Source organism: Corvus brachyrhynchos, unplaced genomic scaffold, assembly GCF_000691975.1.
Source record: "Corvus brachyrhynchos isolate BGI_N302 unplaced genomic scaffold, ASM69197v1 scaffold26, whole genome shotgun sequence".
In the NCBI taxonomy this organism is placed as follows: domain Eukaryota; kingdom Metazoa; phylum Chordata; class Aves; order Passeriformes; family Corvidae; genus Corvus; species Corvus brachyrhynchos.
This window is the reverse complement of record NW_008239324.1, coordinates 8,705,084-8,721,585: the sequence shown is the minus strand read 5'-3', so window position 1 is coordinate 8,721,585 and position 16,502 is coordinate 8,705,084. Positions and strand designations below refer to the sequence as shown.

General features: G+C 37.4%; 1 protein-coding gene across 2 annotated transcripts in view; it reads left to right on the top strand.

Moving 5' to 3' along the window:
• The window catches only part of FTO (fat mass and obesity associated), a 191,681-nt gene that overhangs the window by 57,606 nt on the left and 117,573 nt on the right, over window positions 1–16,502 (top strand). For both annotated transcript variants that reach the window (XM_017741071.1, XM_017741072.1), the window contains one exon: window positions 4,010–4,134. In XM_017741071.1, the coding sequence (XP_017596560.1) occupies window positions 4,010–4,134 (125 nt within the window). The remainder of the gene's footprint in view (window positions 1–4,009; window positions 4,135–16,502) is intronic.

Below are 16,502 nucleotides of genomic sequence, written 5' to 3'. Positions count from 1 at the left end.
GATGTTAAAACAGACTTTCTTCTGCTGCGTATCTAAGGAAAAAATAATGTTATCCTGTTACAATACCTAGATTACCTTTGTTAGGTATCTAATTTTGTGTGTGTATCCTGGGTGAATAGAAAGACTTGGTTATAACAGTTTCTATTCAGTCCTGTGTCTCTGATATATTTTGTTGGTGGTAATTAGAGAAATAGGGTGTTGCTCTCTTGAAATCTAATCTTAGAACCTTCCTTTCTTACATAATGAGAGAAGATGCTCTTATGGCTGCTGCCTGATACGCCTAAATTTAGTTCTGCTGCTGTACCAGGAGGAAGGCAAAGAGTACAGTTTCCTAAATACTATTTTTAATGTAAAAGGCTGGATTTTCTCCTGGTATGTATATACACACACACACATACTTTGGGCTTTTTGAGAAGAGAGTTGTGTGTTTGTTTTTAAGACTTGGTGCCATTTGCGATTTACAAGGAAAGTCCTAAATACACAAATAGATCTGTAAGGATTGGGTAAGATTTACTGAAAATAGGAGCAATGCTGCTTATTAAAGAGGTATGCTGGCCAATGAGACAGGGAGTTGCTTCCCAGAAGAGATAAGCAATTTGTGTAATCTCGTTGCTTAGGTTGTCCAGGATATGTTTTTGCCAGCTCAGGAAGCAGAAGAAAGAAAGTTTCACCAGTTTGTAAACACTACCACTCTCAAGAATCTCTGTGAACACAAGGATGAGATAAGAGGGGCTGTAGGGCTGGTTGCACTGTTTATTTATTCTACTGTTCTGCAGTTCCAAGTGTGCTGAAAAACACCAAGTCAGTGCTGAGTCCAGTTCAGAATTGTGAAGGCTTCACTCAACATTGGGCAAAGGAGGCCTCTGCAGGCAATTATCTGTCATTAAAAGAATTGAGACACAAGATCAGATTTTCTTTGATGGGATGTGCAACTATAGTGATGTTCAAAAGAAGGGGTGGTATCAGCCGGGTTTCTGATGGATTTTTATCAGTGTTGATGTGAGGAAATGGCTTTCCCAGCTGATAACATCTTTGGCCGAGTGCCTTGAACCCTTGACCTTTATCAGTCAAGGTATATGTTGAATCTCCTTGTTAAAAATAAATCCCAAAACAAGTTACATGGAAAAGAAAACTTGCAAAGGAACATGTTTTATAATATTATTTTACCCAGAATGCTGCTTTATTTGTTACAATTCAAGATTTTTATTGCGATTATAAGAATAGCAAGTTATTAAGAAATGCCTCTATAAAAGCTACACATCAAGCCCTGCACTGGCATTCCAGGTGACCTTACTGCCCTTTCAGCACTCTTAGAAAACAAGTAAATCAGTTAAATTGCTATGTATTGTTGTTAATAATACTATTTCACCCTCCAGGTAGCTGTGACTGTACTCACAGGGCTCAATAAAGAAGCGTTTATGATGTCAGTGTCAAACTATGTGTTTGACTTGAGCCATGTACATCACCACATAAATGAAAGGTGTTGACAGAAGGCTGGAGCAATATAATTGTTCTCTCAGTAAAAAATAAATTATGTTCAGTTTCCAGAATTCTGATGTTTCTGTAGATGGAGGGAACTTTACTTAATGATACTCAGGACCAAACTTGCAATTTGACCAGGTCAACAGAATTCATACCATATCACATACAATGTGATTGTGAATACTTGGAGAAGTGATCACCCATCTCGGACTGATAATAATCTATTAACATCACCTTTTCATCAGATTTTGACTGAAAATTCTTTAGCAACTACCAGTTCTCCATGCTCTGCACTTTGTGAATCATTTATTTACAGGATCCTGATGTTTGTTGCACCAAATAACTATACTTTTAGCTTTGCAAGGCATGGCATCATTAAACTTGGGACTTTCCTGAAGTCTTGGAGAGAAGCAGACATCTCACCATCACCAGGGGATTTTCCTCTCCCTTTGTGATTAAAATGGCTATCCAAAGATTCTGAAAGGGAAATATTGGTGGACTGTAGCCTAGCTGTATGGATACAGTCTTATCATCCTATAATGCAGAGGTAGACTCTGGTTGTAGTGCTCTGTGATGTCTTGTACATGATGAATATAAAAGTTAAAGCCCTAGTAGGTATATTTATTGTGAATGACAAGGAGTGTTAATTTGCACCATTAAAGAATGTACATCATCTCATGTGAGTGAGTTCCCACTTGCTGTAGTCCTCTATCAAATCCTGCTTTAAGTTGTGCAGCTGCTGGAAGCGAGGCTCTAAGGTCAGAATTGTTGAAGTTGGCGGATATTAGAGCTTGTGGAAAAGATGTTGTAGGTCAGTGCAAGGGAAACCCATGTCAGTGAATCCTTATCTGAAAATGCTCTCTGGCTTTTTGTTTGCTTTGTAGCAGGGTCAAGAATGTGATCTGTATAGACAGAGTTTTGAACATTTTGAGTTTTTACAAGAAAATGTTCTTGATGTTTAAGTCCCATATGATGGGGTAATGCCTTTTGGTAGATATAGCTGGGAGGTGGAGAGAAAGATGCTTTTTGTTCTTTGTCATGTGATGTTGGTGCAATAAATTTATTTTCCGGCTCTGTGAACCCTGTCATGCTTCTCTCTTGGAACAACCATGGCAGTAGCAGTGCTACTCCTACTTTACATAGTTTAAGAAGTGTATAATCTGCATGTTATTGTTGTGGAAAAAAAACCCTATCAGAACGAGGATAGATCTGTCTATTTTCCAAACTGAAGATAATAACAATCATTTCTCTCCCCGAATTCCCAGAGGAATTTTAGTTGGGCAGGACAGAATGTAATGTGTATGTGATGTTGAGGAGGAGGCAATATGCCATGTGTTTTGTCATGTTGTTCCAATAAGGGGGGTTATGCTGGGAATTGGAATTGCAGCTCTTGGTTATGTTTGAGTTGTGTTTTCAAACTCACATGCACAACTTCCCAGGTGAGAAACTTTTTTTTGCCTCCTTTTCTGTGAAAACAGGTTTGTGTAAGAATTCAGTCTTCTGAATTCTGTTCTGTCATCCTTCCCAAAAGCATTTAGATGCTTTGATACATTTTTAGAACATGTGAGTAAAGGTTAGAATATCAAAAATAATTCAGTGTATGTTGGAGGCTGGTTGAGGTGAAAAAGGCAATATAATGCCTTCACTGAAGAGACTCTCAGTCTCTGCCATGGTGGCCCTGCTGCACATTGAGGAGCACATGGGCATTGGTGGATGTAAGACTGGTTGGTAGCTGAGCATCAACCATTTCCTTCCCAACTTGGTAGACGTGGAGAAGCGCAGGGAAAGAAGAGGAGAAAATGGTGCATGAGTTAGTAGGCAAAGATGGAGGGAGGGATCTGGAGTCAGCTTGGTGCAAGCATGAAGGATGGTAAGAGCATCTCCAGTTCTCTTACATCAGCTGTCAGCACAACGTTTGGTAAGGCCAGTAACATTTGATCTGCAGAGACTGAGCGTCATCCACCTTCAGATTACTTAAACCCATTGCATGTATATATATGTGTATATATATTTTCTAATTTATTCCATATATTAAAAGACTTTATTAGTTGTTTATTTGAAGTATTTAATGATAAAGAGAACATGGGGACATCAGCAAAAATTCCATTCAGAAGGTACAATACAAACAATTTTCTTCAATAGCTTTAGCAAGGACCAAAGGGGAGAGTGAAATCCCCCAAACAAATGCTACATTGAGGAAAATACTTCTGATATTATTTGATACAAGATAATATTTAGAAAATAACTATGCCTCAAGAAAATGTGGGCTAGAATACACAATGTCTTGTTGTGATACTTAAGGCAATGAGATTTTTAGGTTTACCTTATGTGCCATGTATATTGATTAAATACCAAATATATGGTGGCCATTTCTAACCATCATTTACTGTATTGATTTGTCAGCAGTGGAACTGTAATAAAAAAAGTTATTGATTTACTGTCCTTATTTGCTTATGGGCTTTTTATTAATTTTACACATTGTTTTCTATTTCTGGATTATAATTTTTATGTGTTTCCTCCCTTTAAGACAAGTCTGGTCCTCTCTGAAGTTAGAAAAGAGCAACAAATTGAGGAACAAAGGAATGAGACCATCAGCTGCTTCCTGCTACTTCTTAAGGAGAGACAAAAGCTACGTAAAGAATGGACAGCAAGGTGAGAAATACTCCTATAAATCCCTTGAGTGGAGAAAAACGATGTTTTAAAAAAAAATTCTAAATTTTCACTGTTCAAATAGGAATTCCTTGAATGGGATGGGATAGTCCATGTTTCTGTGGGGTAAGCTGCTCCCTTACTGTGCTCATACAGTGCACAGCTTGGTAGGCAGCACTCAGATCTGAGGAGTGGTGCCACCGAAAGTGCCTTCAGGTTTTGCACATACTGCTGCCAATATGAGCAATGCTCTTGGCTGGAATACTCTGCTAAAACTACACTTCTTCACCTCTTGGCTGCTTTCTTCATGCTCCTCCCATTTCCTTGTGGTGTCCTGCTGGTGTTAGCTGGGTCATGTTGGGTGATACGGGTGTGTGTGTAGTGCTGGAATTCATACTGTGTGACTGTTTTACTATACGGAGTTCTTAAAGAGAACCCACTGCCATAGATCAGGAGGTGCTGTTAACAGTGTTAAAAAGCAGTTTATGTTTCTGTTTGGAAAGGTTTATGTTGCTGGTGTGTAATCAGCTGAATGCATTTCAGAAGCACCAGATACACCATACTTTTAGTTTGTTTAGAAACAGGTGAATGAAAGAGAATTTCCACCATGTTCTACCTTATGTTCTTCTCTTTAGCTGCTGAATGAGTTGATGTTACCTTTTTTCACACCTATGTCTAAAAGCTATAGGTTTATACTAATTTTATAATCTCTTACTATTTTATTTGATATTTACATACAATATCTAGCAGTCTGTGAAATTTTTCTGCCAAATATATATATTTAAAACCAGGAGATGTTCCTTACTTACAATTAAATATAGTTTTTAGTCAAAAGTATTTTTAAATCAGATTTTTGTTATGCAAATTTAGCATTTAACTGGCATGATTGTTTTATCTGCACTAAATATTACAGTTAAGGGAAATCTCTTGTATTTTGCTGGTGTAGTTCCTGAAGATTCTATGAGATTGCTTTTAAAATGTTATCTCTAGATTTTGTGTCTGGCACTTGAGTATCTTTCCTGCTCCAAATAATTATAGTAAATGAAACATTTTAGAAATTTTAGATAAAAATTGAACATAATTACATGTAATTATTTTTAAAATTACAGGTTGTGTTTTATAAGTTTGTGTCCTTGTCAGTATGGAATGTTTGTTTGTATGCTACTCATTTAAGATTTCTGAGTAAGCTGGCTCTAAAATATTTTCCGTATTATCATATAGGGTTTACATTTTTCTTCTTGAGCAATTTAAGGGATTTTTATGGGTTTTTTGTTGGGTTGGTTTTTTTCGGTTTTTTTTTGGTTTTTTGTTTTTTTGTTTTTGTTTTTTGATTGGTTGGGTTTTGTTGTTTTTTTTTTCAGGGGGGTTGTTTATTTGGTTTTTTGCCTTCCATCACCATACATACTAAATAATGCAGATGTTTTAGCTATGTTGGAAACAGAGGAAATCACTTAAAGCTTTTCTGTGGGGCATGTGCATCTTCATTGTGAAACAGAATAGAAAGTTCCTAATGAGTGGGATACGTTTTTAGAGTTCATTTTGTTTAACAGTGATTTCCTAATATACAAAGTCATCAGATATCATGGCAGTTGTGATTAATTTAGAAGTACTGTGGGTTTCAGTGCTCCTGGCCCCACTCACTGCTCACAGGGAGCTCTGGGGCTGGAGCCAGGGCTGCAGTTAGAGACGTAGCCCAGCCTCTGACACAGCAAAGCTGCAGCTCTTGGGGGGTGGGAGAGGCACAAGCAGATGAAGTGCAGGCCTTCTTAAAACTAAACACCTGAAAGAAAATTTCAAGAGCATTGTGCCTTGAAAGTTCTGAAAGAAAGTGTCCTTTGAGTATTAAATATCCATAATCCTTTTTCTTTCCATTTGATGTTTCCCATCCCAGTGACCTATCTGGGAGTCTCATCCATATGATCTGCATAAAGAGACTGTTACCGTACACCTCACTTGGCTCCATCAAAGCCTCAGCTCCGTGTCTGGAATGAAACACTGGCTGTGGCATCCATGGAGCACACGGTGCTGAAAGTTATAAAACGTCCGCCGTGGTACGAGCAGGGCTGCCCATGTTTTAGAGATCAGTCTATTGTGTACTTTGGAATTACATGAGAAAAATGTGCTTGGACAGGAAATAATTAGCACTTGTCAAAGGGCAGGCAATAGGTTACAGTACTTTACTTTCAACAGGCTATCAGGGGATCAGCTAGATTAGATAATAGAATTTTTTTCCTGTGGAAGTTAAATACAGATGACTCTAATTACCTTACATTGTGCATTAGAGAGCAGATTATGAACAGTACAACTTCAAGAAATTTAGGTCAATGAAGGGAGGGCAGCTGGCAGAAAACTTCACTCTGCACTTGGTCTTTGTAGAGTTATGTAGTCATTCTGTTCTTTCTTGTGTTTTATTTGTGTCATTAACACCTGAAATTAAAAAAAAAAGTACATGTTGGGAACTGGTGATATAAACTGCTTAAACTTTTGGAAATTTAGCCTTTCCCAGAGGCATATGAACTGTTCTGGTTTGTACCTACTCCATTAAAGCATATTCTTGTGTTTTTTGCTGAGAGTTGTACCAGTGTTTCTGCATATTAACAGACTGAAATGACTCTTTAAGATTTTATTTCAGCTCCACAGCCTGAAACACATGGCAGTGTGCTTAGTGTTGTACTCACCATTTCATAGACTTGTGATGCAAAGATGTCATCGGTATCTTAAGTATCTGAGCAGGTCTTCCAGGGATTCAAGTTGTTCTCTGAGTGGTAGTGATCCAAAATACTTCAGGTAGGACTCAGTGAATGTCCTCTGAGTGTTAACAGAAATGGTCCAGAGTTTCCAAAGCCCCAGATTTGTTTATACTGCATGATAGTGCCTGATGGACAGGTTGTTATAGCTGTTAAAGAGCTGCTCTAGCCCTTTGAACTGACCCCTTCTTGACCTCTGCTTACAGAAGGTCACTGTTCAGCTTATAAAGTTAGGGGAACCTCAGATTCTACTGTAACAGAGGGTGAAGGGAACAGCTGTGAATTTCGGACTAACCATGCAAACCTGGATAGACTTTTTAGGGTCACTGTATGATAATGAAAATTGTTACCAAATTATATGGAAATTTAACAGCAATAGTGGGAAAGAGAGGGTGGAGTCTAATGCATTGGGTTTGATAAATGAAGTGTGAAGTTACCCATCTGGCTCTAGACAGCCCTCTTTTTCTCTACGAAAGGGAAACATTTAAAAATAACCATGGTACATCTAGAATCAATGACCCATACAGAGAGCTGGAATAGATCAAGATTTAATGGTGACTGTGGAAGAAATTATCATTTGAAAAGTGAGACAAAGGATGAGAAAGTACAGTTCAATATCTGCACCTGATTCATTTTTTAAAAAGACCTTAATATTTTCCCTGTTGATGATGTTATTGACATTTTTTATTTTGCTTTTTAACTGGAACCAGCAAAGTTGTTATATCACAAAGAAACAGGGGGAAAAAAAAGTACTTGAATTTCAAGAGAGAATGTTCCACTCTTCCTGACCAGTAAGTGCCTGAGAGAACTGGGCTATAGTGAAATAAAACTGTAGCTCTTATTTCTCCTAATAGAACTTGTATCATGTTATAATAGCATTGTCTTTAATGTTTGCATGACATACTGCACTTAATTGCTAGTAGGGTTTTGTTGTATTTTTCATGGAGATACATTAAGTACCAAACTAATTTGTCATCAATAAATCAACAAGAGATTAATTTAAAGGGTAGTGTTTAACTGCATTGAAAATATTAACTGCTAGGGAAAAATATGGTTAGTTAAACCATTACTAAAGTATGGGGTTTTTAATCGAAAAATTTTATTAGTACAAAATGGTTTTATTGTGACACAGACTCTGATGTCCATTTTGCTATTTCCCCTCAGTGAAATTGTATCATTTCTCTTAGGGGAAATCCAGCCAGATACTGGAAAATATAAAGTTTTGGGGAAAGACATGAAGTGGAAAGTTTGATAAAATTATTAATGATTGTTGAAGTTTCATAGTTGTGGGACTTACCCAAATTCTGAAATCTTAACTTCTCTCTAAATCTTCTAATGACAAATTGACATTGTGAAAACAGAATAAACATTTAATAAATAATCTGTACCAAAGTAAACACAAAATTCTTCTGGTTCATGATATAAACAGCAGAAAAGTGTTAATTGATTATATCTTGTAAAAATCAATAACTTATAACCTTGCATCATTAGAATAACACAGTAAAAAATCTCTTTTTATGGGGTCATTCTATAACCCATAATATTTTGTAGACTAGGTCACTGTATTTCTAGAATGGTTATATTCTTGCATTTTTGCATGGCAGTGGAAGAAAGAACCTCTTACTTGTGGCAAATCATATTAGTTTCAGGTTTCAAGTCATATGTGAGCTATAATTCCTCAGCATTTTTTGCCTTTGTCAAACCTTCTCTTAGATCTCATAATTTTGACATAACAATTTAAAGGTATGTATTTTTTTTCTAGCTACAATGAGCACTAATACTACAGAGATAGTCTTAGCTCTCAACAGTGAAATCTGGATTTCTATGTTGATATTTATATAGGAGTGTAAATTATAAATACCTAGTGAGAAAACTGAGTCCTAATCTATGATAACACTTCAATTCTATGAGAAAAACAAAGACTCTTATCATAGAATCCTAAAATAGCCTGCATGTTAAATAATACAAACTGGAAGATTTTATAGATTTTATTTTCTGTTTTGAAGAAAAAGTTAATTTTTTCTTCTTTCGCCTAATGTACTTGTATCTTGGAATTTTAGATCATAATTAAGGAGGTTATTGAGGGAGATTTTACTCTTTTTAGCTTCAGTAGGAGAAAGAGGTGTTGATGTAAAGAAGGACCGTGTTTGCTCTGTAGCAGGGGAAATGTTGATGGGTTAAGAAGTTAACATGGGCTTTGAGAAAATCGGAGCTTTTTTTTTCTCCTGTCATAGGCTTTGTGTATTGTCAGGAACTCATGAATGCTATTTTTTAAAAGAAATGTAATAATACCAGTTGAAAGACTGGTTGAAAATACTGAATTTTTTTTAAACTCTCACAAACCTGACGAGATGATAAGTATATGAAATGTGAACTCTTCAGAAACTACTGCAATAGGAGCTATACCAGTTCCCAAAATTTTACAGACACACTGCAGAGGTATCAAAGTTTGTCAGAGAGTGGGGGGAAGTATTTGGGTTGTTTAAAACTTGTGGTTGTTTTGTGTAACATGAGAATGACAGATTTGTTTTTTCCATGTTGTGGAATCCAGTATCCATGTTTCTGAAATTAGTAAGGATCTCAGTACATACAGCTGCGTGATCTCCAGTGTGTTTTTTGATAACATTTGTCCTCTCTGGACAATGGGTCTCAGTAAGTTAGCAATGAGCATACACCAAAATTTTTATTCACCATTTTGGAAATCACAGGGAGAAAAATGAAAATTCCCCTTGGATTCTTTGACATTCATACTTTAGATGTTATGTGTGTGAATATTCCTTAAAAGAAGAAAATGAAACTGTTCAGCACCCAGTATGTAACCTAAAACAGGTTTTCAGAATGTAAATATACTTAGACAATGTGCAGAAGGTAAATTGTGGCTCAGTAATCCTGAGTACAGTATGTTAATCAAGATGATGTTTCAGACTGGAAACCAACCTTGCAGCTTTCAAATGAGTGGAGAAAACACTGCAACATCAATGAAGTCGTCAGGTCTCCTGCTGTAGTTATGCTTAGACATCAGCTGCCTTGATTGACCTTTGACTTTTCTCCAGTTGCTTATTGCCAGATTTCTTTTGCTGCTCATGACCCTTCCTGTTTTCTCCCTCTGTCTTTCACCTGTGTTTCTTGTATGGAGGAGTCTTTGAAGCAGCCAAGCTTGGCATCAATAGGTCCAAGTACTCTACAGAACAATGGAAATGCAGCTTGATTAAATGCTGCTGTTTAGCTGTTCCTTTGAAACTGTCTTGACCCTTTACCCTTGGAAAGACTATATGTTTACAAGCTGTGGCTACTTACAGAAAATCCTGCCTCTTACCTTGTGATGTCACTATATGCACAGTAAATATGGTGCAAAAAAATTACGTAGTGTAGCAACCTAAGCCAAATGGTATTGTAGGGCAATCTAAGAAAAGTTACAGAACTTCAGCTCTGGGTCTCTGTGTGTGGCTTTCCTTTGTGTCAGACTGTCATTAAGGCACTTTGTAGGGATTGTTTACACTGAATGTTTACTTTATCATTTTAGTTTAATTTTAATGGTTTACTTCTGAAAAACCATAGAGATGCATCATCCTATACCTGAATAACTACCAAATGAAATTTCTTTGACATTTTTCTTTTTTGATTTTTTCTTTCTTGATTTTTTCTTATTGTGCTAGATGAATTTTTCAAATAATTCAATGGCACTTCCAAAACTGGCAAATGACACAAATTTAGTCCTTATTTATAGTGCAATTAAAGCATCCAAAAAAAAAGGTGATAAAGAATTTTCCCACTCTATCAGAGATTATTCAATGATTTATGATTTTTATGTTTGATTTTACTTGGACAGGCTTTTAAATTCAGCATTGGTGACATTTCCTTATTTACGTAAGCTTTCATAATTGCAGTACAAGAAAGATAGATAGGGTTGTTTTTCCAGTGGCTTGACAATGATTTGTTCACTACCATGGGGAGACCTGAACGCTGGAAATGGAGATTATTGCATTTCCAGGCTGCAGGATACTGGAGATTGACTAGATCACAGAAGTGACAAATTTATAATCTGTGGAGACCAAGTGTTAGCCACATCATCAGACAGTTGAACCACAAAGTAGCATTAGCATCAGCTGTCATCCTTTCTGTAGGAGAGAATGGTGTCTACCAGAGGCGGGGGAAAGGGGAACGGCTGGGAAGGTTCAGCGTGTTATGCTGTGCTCTATAGCTGCCCACGTTAGATAAAGACCTGATGTTATAGACTAGGGATAAGGTGTGAGGGGTCCAGTGAATGAAAAATTATCATAGATTTATTTTATTTTATCCACTGAGGTCTATTTCTTCTGCAGTATCAATCCATACTTTCCTTTGCCTTCAGCAAAATGTGCTAATGTCATGGTGTCTAACATCCATTACACTACTGGCAAACTTTTTGTGAGCTCAAACTTTGTCTAAAACTAGGCATTTAAAATTAAGAGTCTAAAGATAGAATTCTCTCTTCTGTAAAAAGATAGAAGCCTTATTCAAACTGGACTTTAGCTCTTGTAAAGCTGAATCAAATAAGTTTAATTTGGAGGTGTGTTAAATAATCTGTATACATTACCAATGATGATGAAGCAGAGGATAACTGAAAGGGTTTACCCAGCCAAATGGTGCTGATCATGTCATACCATGAGTGTAAGTGAGCACGTGCTTACGGAAGTTCCTGACTGAAGTCTTAAAGGCTGTCAGCCTTGTGTTATTAAAGTTTTTCCACATATATAGAACTTGATGGCTCCAGGGACTGGCAGTGAAATACAAAGCCTTTTGTTTTCAGGTCAGCAGTTTAAATATGGTTCAGGTAGGTAGTGCCAAAGATTATTCCCACTGGGTATCTGTGTTTGATGGCCTATGTAAAATGCATCGGTTCTCCAGCCCTGGTAGGCAGGTGTGTATATCACATAAAGCAACTGCTACAGCTGACACTAATTGGTACCGTTGCTGGCACTTCTGGAACAGCCAAAAATTAAATGGATGTTGAAACTGAGCAAGATGCTGTCAATGCTCTGAGCAGTCCAGGCTACGGTGGTGAGGTGGTGATAAGCCAGTGAATGTCATGGATGGCTGTGAGCAAAAAGAGGCTCAGTCTAGTGCATTGCTCTACAGTTTGCTTGCATTAAAGTTATAGTAGCACATGCAGATAATCATGTGCTGGGAGAGGGGGTAAATTCCTGGGCAATCTTAACAGGATTGGCAAGAGGGGAGTGCAGTCCACGGAGAGGTCAAAGAATGGCTTGGAGATGTATCAGCTAATCTGAGAAACCAAGATGAACTGGAGAATAGGATTTGATTTACTTGCTACTGATGAGATCTTTTGGGCATTTGAAGAGTATGATTTGGCTACTAATATTTGTTCAATTTATTTTGTTTGAATTTACTGCTGTGTAATTATAAAATTATAAACTATGCTGATCTTTTAAAATAGCTAAAAAAGAGAAGTTGGCATTTCTTAAGCTTAAGAGGTTCTGTAAAAACAGAGAACCTGGGGACCTGTTACAGAGCATACGTTGTTTTCATATTATTTGTCTTTTTTTTGGTAAATGACAGCAGCCCCAAATGGGAACAGTGCTTAGAGCATATGTAATAGTAATAGGAAACACTATTATAACTTACTTGAGTAACTGAGAACTCTTTCAGAGGTATGAAATAGAGTACTCATATTTCCATACTGCTGTATTTGAGGGATCATCTACCCTGGGTTGGTGGTGGAGCAGATAGGAACTCATGGGAGGAAGTGTGTTAAAGTAACAATGGTGGACATCAGTGATATGATTAGAAAGAGAGAGAAATAATTGGAACAAAAAGGTATCTTGAAAAGTATCAAAAAATTGAGAAACAAGTTCTCAAAATGCAGGGTTTGTGGGAGAAGCCAAGAAAAGTCTATTGAGTGTTAAAGTGAGGGCAGTAATACTAGGAGAAAAGAGTATTCTGTTGGAAAATGAGAGTTCTGAGAATTCTAAGAGCTACCAATAAGAGGGTGTTCCACTTTTTCTGCAAGGTTAAGCTGAATGGATCTATCAGTTATGCCTGTGGATATGCTGGAGTTAGATTTAGCCCCAAATTATGCTGGAGGGTGTTTTTTTGTACAAGTTTGGACAATACTGTTAAAATTTTTGCCAGTTGTTTTTAGGCAAGTCAACATTTTCTCATTTTTATTTTCTCATATTTAATAATGTCAGCATTTGGTCTTCCTGAGATATGAAAAATATTTTCATCAGAATTATTTTTGACCACCTAGTTAATGTAGATTTGAGCAAGTGCACAGGGGAGGTGAAGTAATCCCAGTACCCACTCCAGTGTAGGTGACTTGCTGGCTGCGCAGCATGTTTGTTGTAAGGCTATGTAGTTTAATGCATAAAAGATCTAAGTATTTTATATTAGACCATCCTGAAAGCACTTTAGGTATTTGCCCTTTTTTTCCTACTTGGACGTATGGATAATCCCCGAATCCAGGTGTGTATTATTAGGGACTGAGGGGGTGGTTGGAGGAAGGGAAAGGAAGGGAGGAGAAGGATTTGAGAGGTAAGAGGGTGCAATACTGGAGGAGGCTTCTGCCTGTTGTGCTTGCCTGTAGGTGACACTGTTGCATCATTTATCTGTACATTTTCACATATGTTGTCCAGGGACAAAAAAAGTTTCATTAAAATAATTTGAGAGATTCAAAAAAATATATTTCACTAATGATTCTTTAAGACTTGGCTAGAGAATGGAGTCTTAGATGCAGGTACATGAGTTCCATGTTCGCCTTCCCAAAGATGGCAGCAGTTTATAATATTATTTCTGATTAATTAGCTCACTAGCATTGCATCTTCAGTTCAGTATTCCCGTGAAAGATGAGATTCTAAAAAGACTGCTCTGCATGTTTCTAAAGACTTAATGTAATTGATAATACATTGATGAAAAAAAAATCTTAATTTGCTGCTGAGTTACAGCAATATAAAGTTAAAATGTTTTTCTTTGCTCAAGTCATTTAAATTAATAATGTATGTCATTAAGTGAAATATCACTGAGGATTTTTTCTTCTTTGCCATTAAGTCTGGTGGCTGCAGCGAAAATGAAATATTCTATGAGGCTTGAGCAATCATCTATCTCTAAGCTACAGTGTGCCTGCTGCCAGATGTTCAGGTGCTGGTGCTGCTGCTTTGACATGTATATCTCTTCCAGGCAAAAAAAACAATATATACATCAGTCCAGGTGCAAGGTGGCCTTGCCAGCAAACCTGCCTCCTCCTAGCTGTGACACTCATCCACTCCCCGTCAGAGTGTGTACGTTGGAAGGGGATTGTAATTAACCCCTGGAAAGCATAGGTTTCACTAAAGTGATGTGCGCAGTAATGATATTGTTAGCTTCCTTAATTTCCAGTTTCACCATCAATTATGCCATGTGTTTCATCCAGTTGGTGCTACCCTCCCAGTGTTAATTATAACCTACAAGACTGTTACAGTTAATTTTATGGCAAGCATATTGTCTCTTCAAGGCTCCACAGAAGCTCATAAATTATCTTGAAGGTAAAATGTAACTTGGGGAACTAGTTATGAAAATTCCATCCATCTCGCTTAGGAGGTGCAGCTGCTACTGTCAGCTGCCTCGCTGCTGCATTGTGAAGGAATTATGGTGGGTCAGGTTTAAAAGGCGAGGCCCAGGCTGTCACTGAGGAGAAAGGCTGTCCTGGCCCTGTCAGACAAGTACCTTCTGCCAGTCCCTTGTGGTTTCACTTTGCAGGCAGTAAAAGGCAGGCAGTGCAGGTGGATAGTCCCCAAGCTGTCTCTGTTCATTACTTTACAGAAACTTGTTTTAGGTAGGCAGGTACGGAGACCTTTTCACTGTTGTCATAATGTTAGGCATCATCTGCAAAGTGCAAGATAGATAACTCTATAAATAACTCGCTGTTCTGTTGGGCTGGGATGGTGGAGAAAAGATGATTAGTGCTGTAGAGGCACATGAAATAGCTCGCTGGTTTGTAAAATGACTGTTGGTTTAATTTTAGCAATAGCTCGGTCTGGAAGAGCACATCTGTTCGCCTTTATTTCGCATACACAATAAGAGGAGGTGCAATTTCACTGCTAAGTAATTTGTGTTGGAGTTTCACATTATATAAATTAGCATGGGTTTATATGGGCATTATTTATGATATCTGTGTGTGTGTGTCCTGTTTTTGTTGCTGAAGGAATTGCAAACACTCATTTCCTAAAAAGAAATAAAAGTGGGGGGGAATAATAAAAATAAAGCCGCCCATTGCTCAGAACAATGAGATCAGCATTCAGTGCTATTTATATTTTAGTAGTACACTTTTATTATTACTATAATGCCTTATTCTGCTCTTTATAGCAATAATACAGGACTGCTGTAGAATATAATGCCTTATTCTGCTGTCTCTTCCTTTAATATCTCGTATTTCAATAGTTTTAAATGCTGTTAAGCTTTGGGTGTTCCTTTAAGAATAAAACCAAAGTGCAAATCAAATTTCCTGAGAGGCTTTTTATTCTTCCACTCTTTTACCTTTCGAAAGGCCTTCTGTGTTTATGGTGTTGTTTCCTAACCTCATTTACAGCTGGGAGGGCACACGAGAAGGAATACTGAAAGCTGATACTTTTCCATAGGCAACCACAGTGCAGATGTGAATGTACAGACCCATTGTGAATGAGTAAATGTTATGAATTCAATTGAGGAGAAAATGAACAAACACAATAATGAAAAACAGTAAGGATAATTCATCTAAATGTATATTGTTGGTTTGTTTTGACAGTCTTAATTTAGTTCTAATTATTCTGGATTATTCATTACACAGGGAAGAAAACATTTTCAAAATAGTGCTGACATTGTAAATTAGACCTCTTATATGTTTGAATAGGGGAAAAAAATGCTCATTAGAGCCTGAAAATGACTACATAGATAATGTATGTTCTTTCTTTCTTTCTTTCTTTCTTTCTTCTTGGAATTTACAGTAAATGTGCCTTGTGTTATCTTTTAGAGGTCCATCCTTTTCCCAGAGTCAACAGCACACATTCTGGTTTATTCCCAGAAGCAACAACTAAGTTTCAACTGACCAGAACCCTGTATTTCTATTTGTTTAGTTTATTTAGAGGGAAGGTCTGCATTAGGTAGAGCCCTGGGCAAAGTGAGGTGTAAAAACAGGATCTCCTTGAGAGTAGACCTGGAGGTGTTGCTTCTCAAAGTTCCTTTTTGGCTTCATTCTTTCCTTGTCTCCCACAGAAGAGAAGGGGGAAAGTTCTAGGTGATGCTAGAATTTCCCATTTAATGTGGGGTTGCTTCAGCTGGTCATGTGTGTTATGATCTCCTACACTGTAGGATGTCAACCTATATACAGAGATTATCCATAAATACTGCCATAGCAATTCCCCTGTTGCGGGGTACTCCCACTTAGGATTCTGCATCACAGCTGGGGGCTCTCTGCAGCTGCTGTAGTGTAGTTCTCATGAGTTTGTTTAGGTTCAGAAGGTTGAGGGCAGGAGAGAAGTCTGAGAATTCAGATGTCCCATACTGGTTTCTTAAGGGATAATTTGACTGCTGAGTATCCAAAACCATAACTTTTATTTTGCTTAAAGTCACGTGAAAGTCTCTGGATTATTGTCATCATTGTCTCTTCCCAGC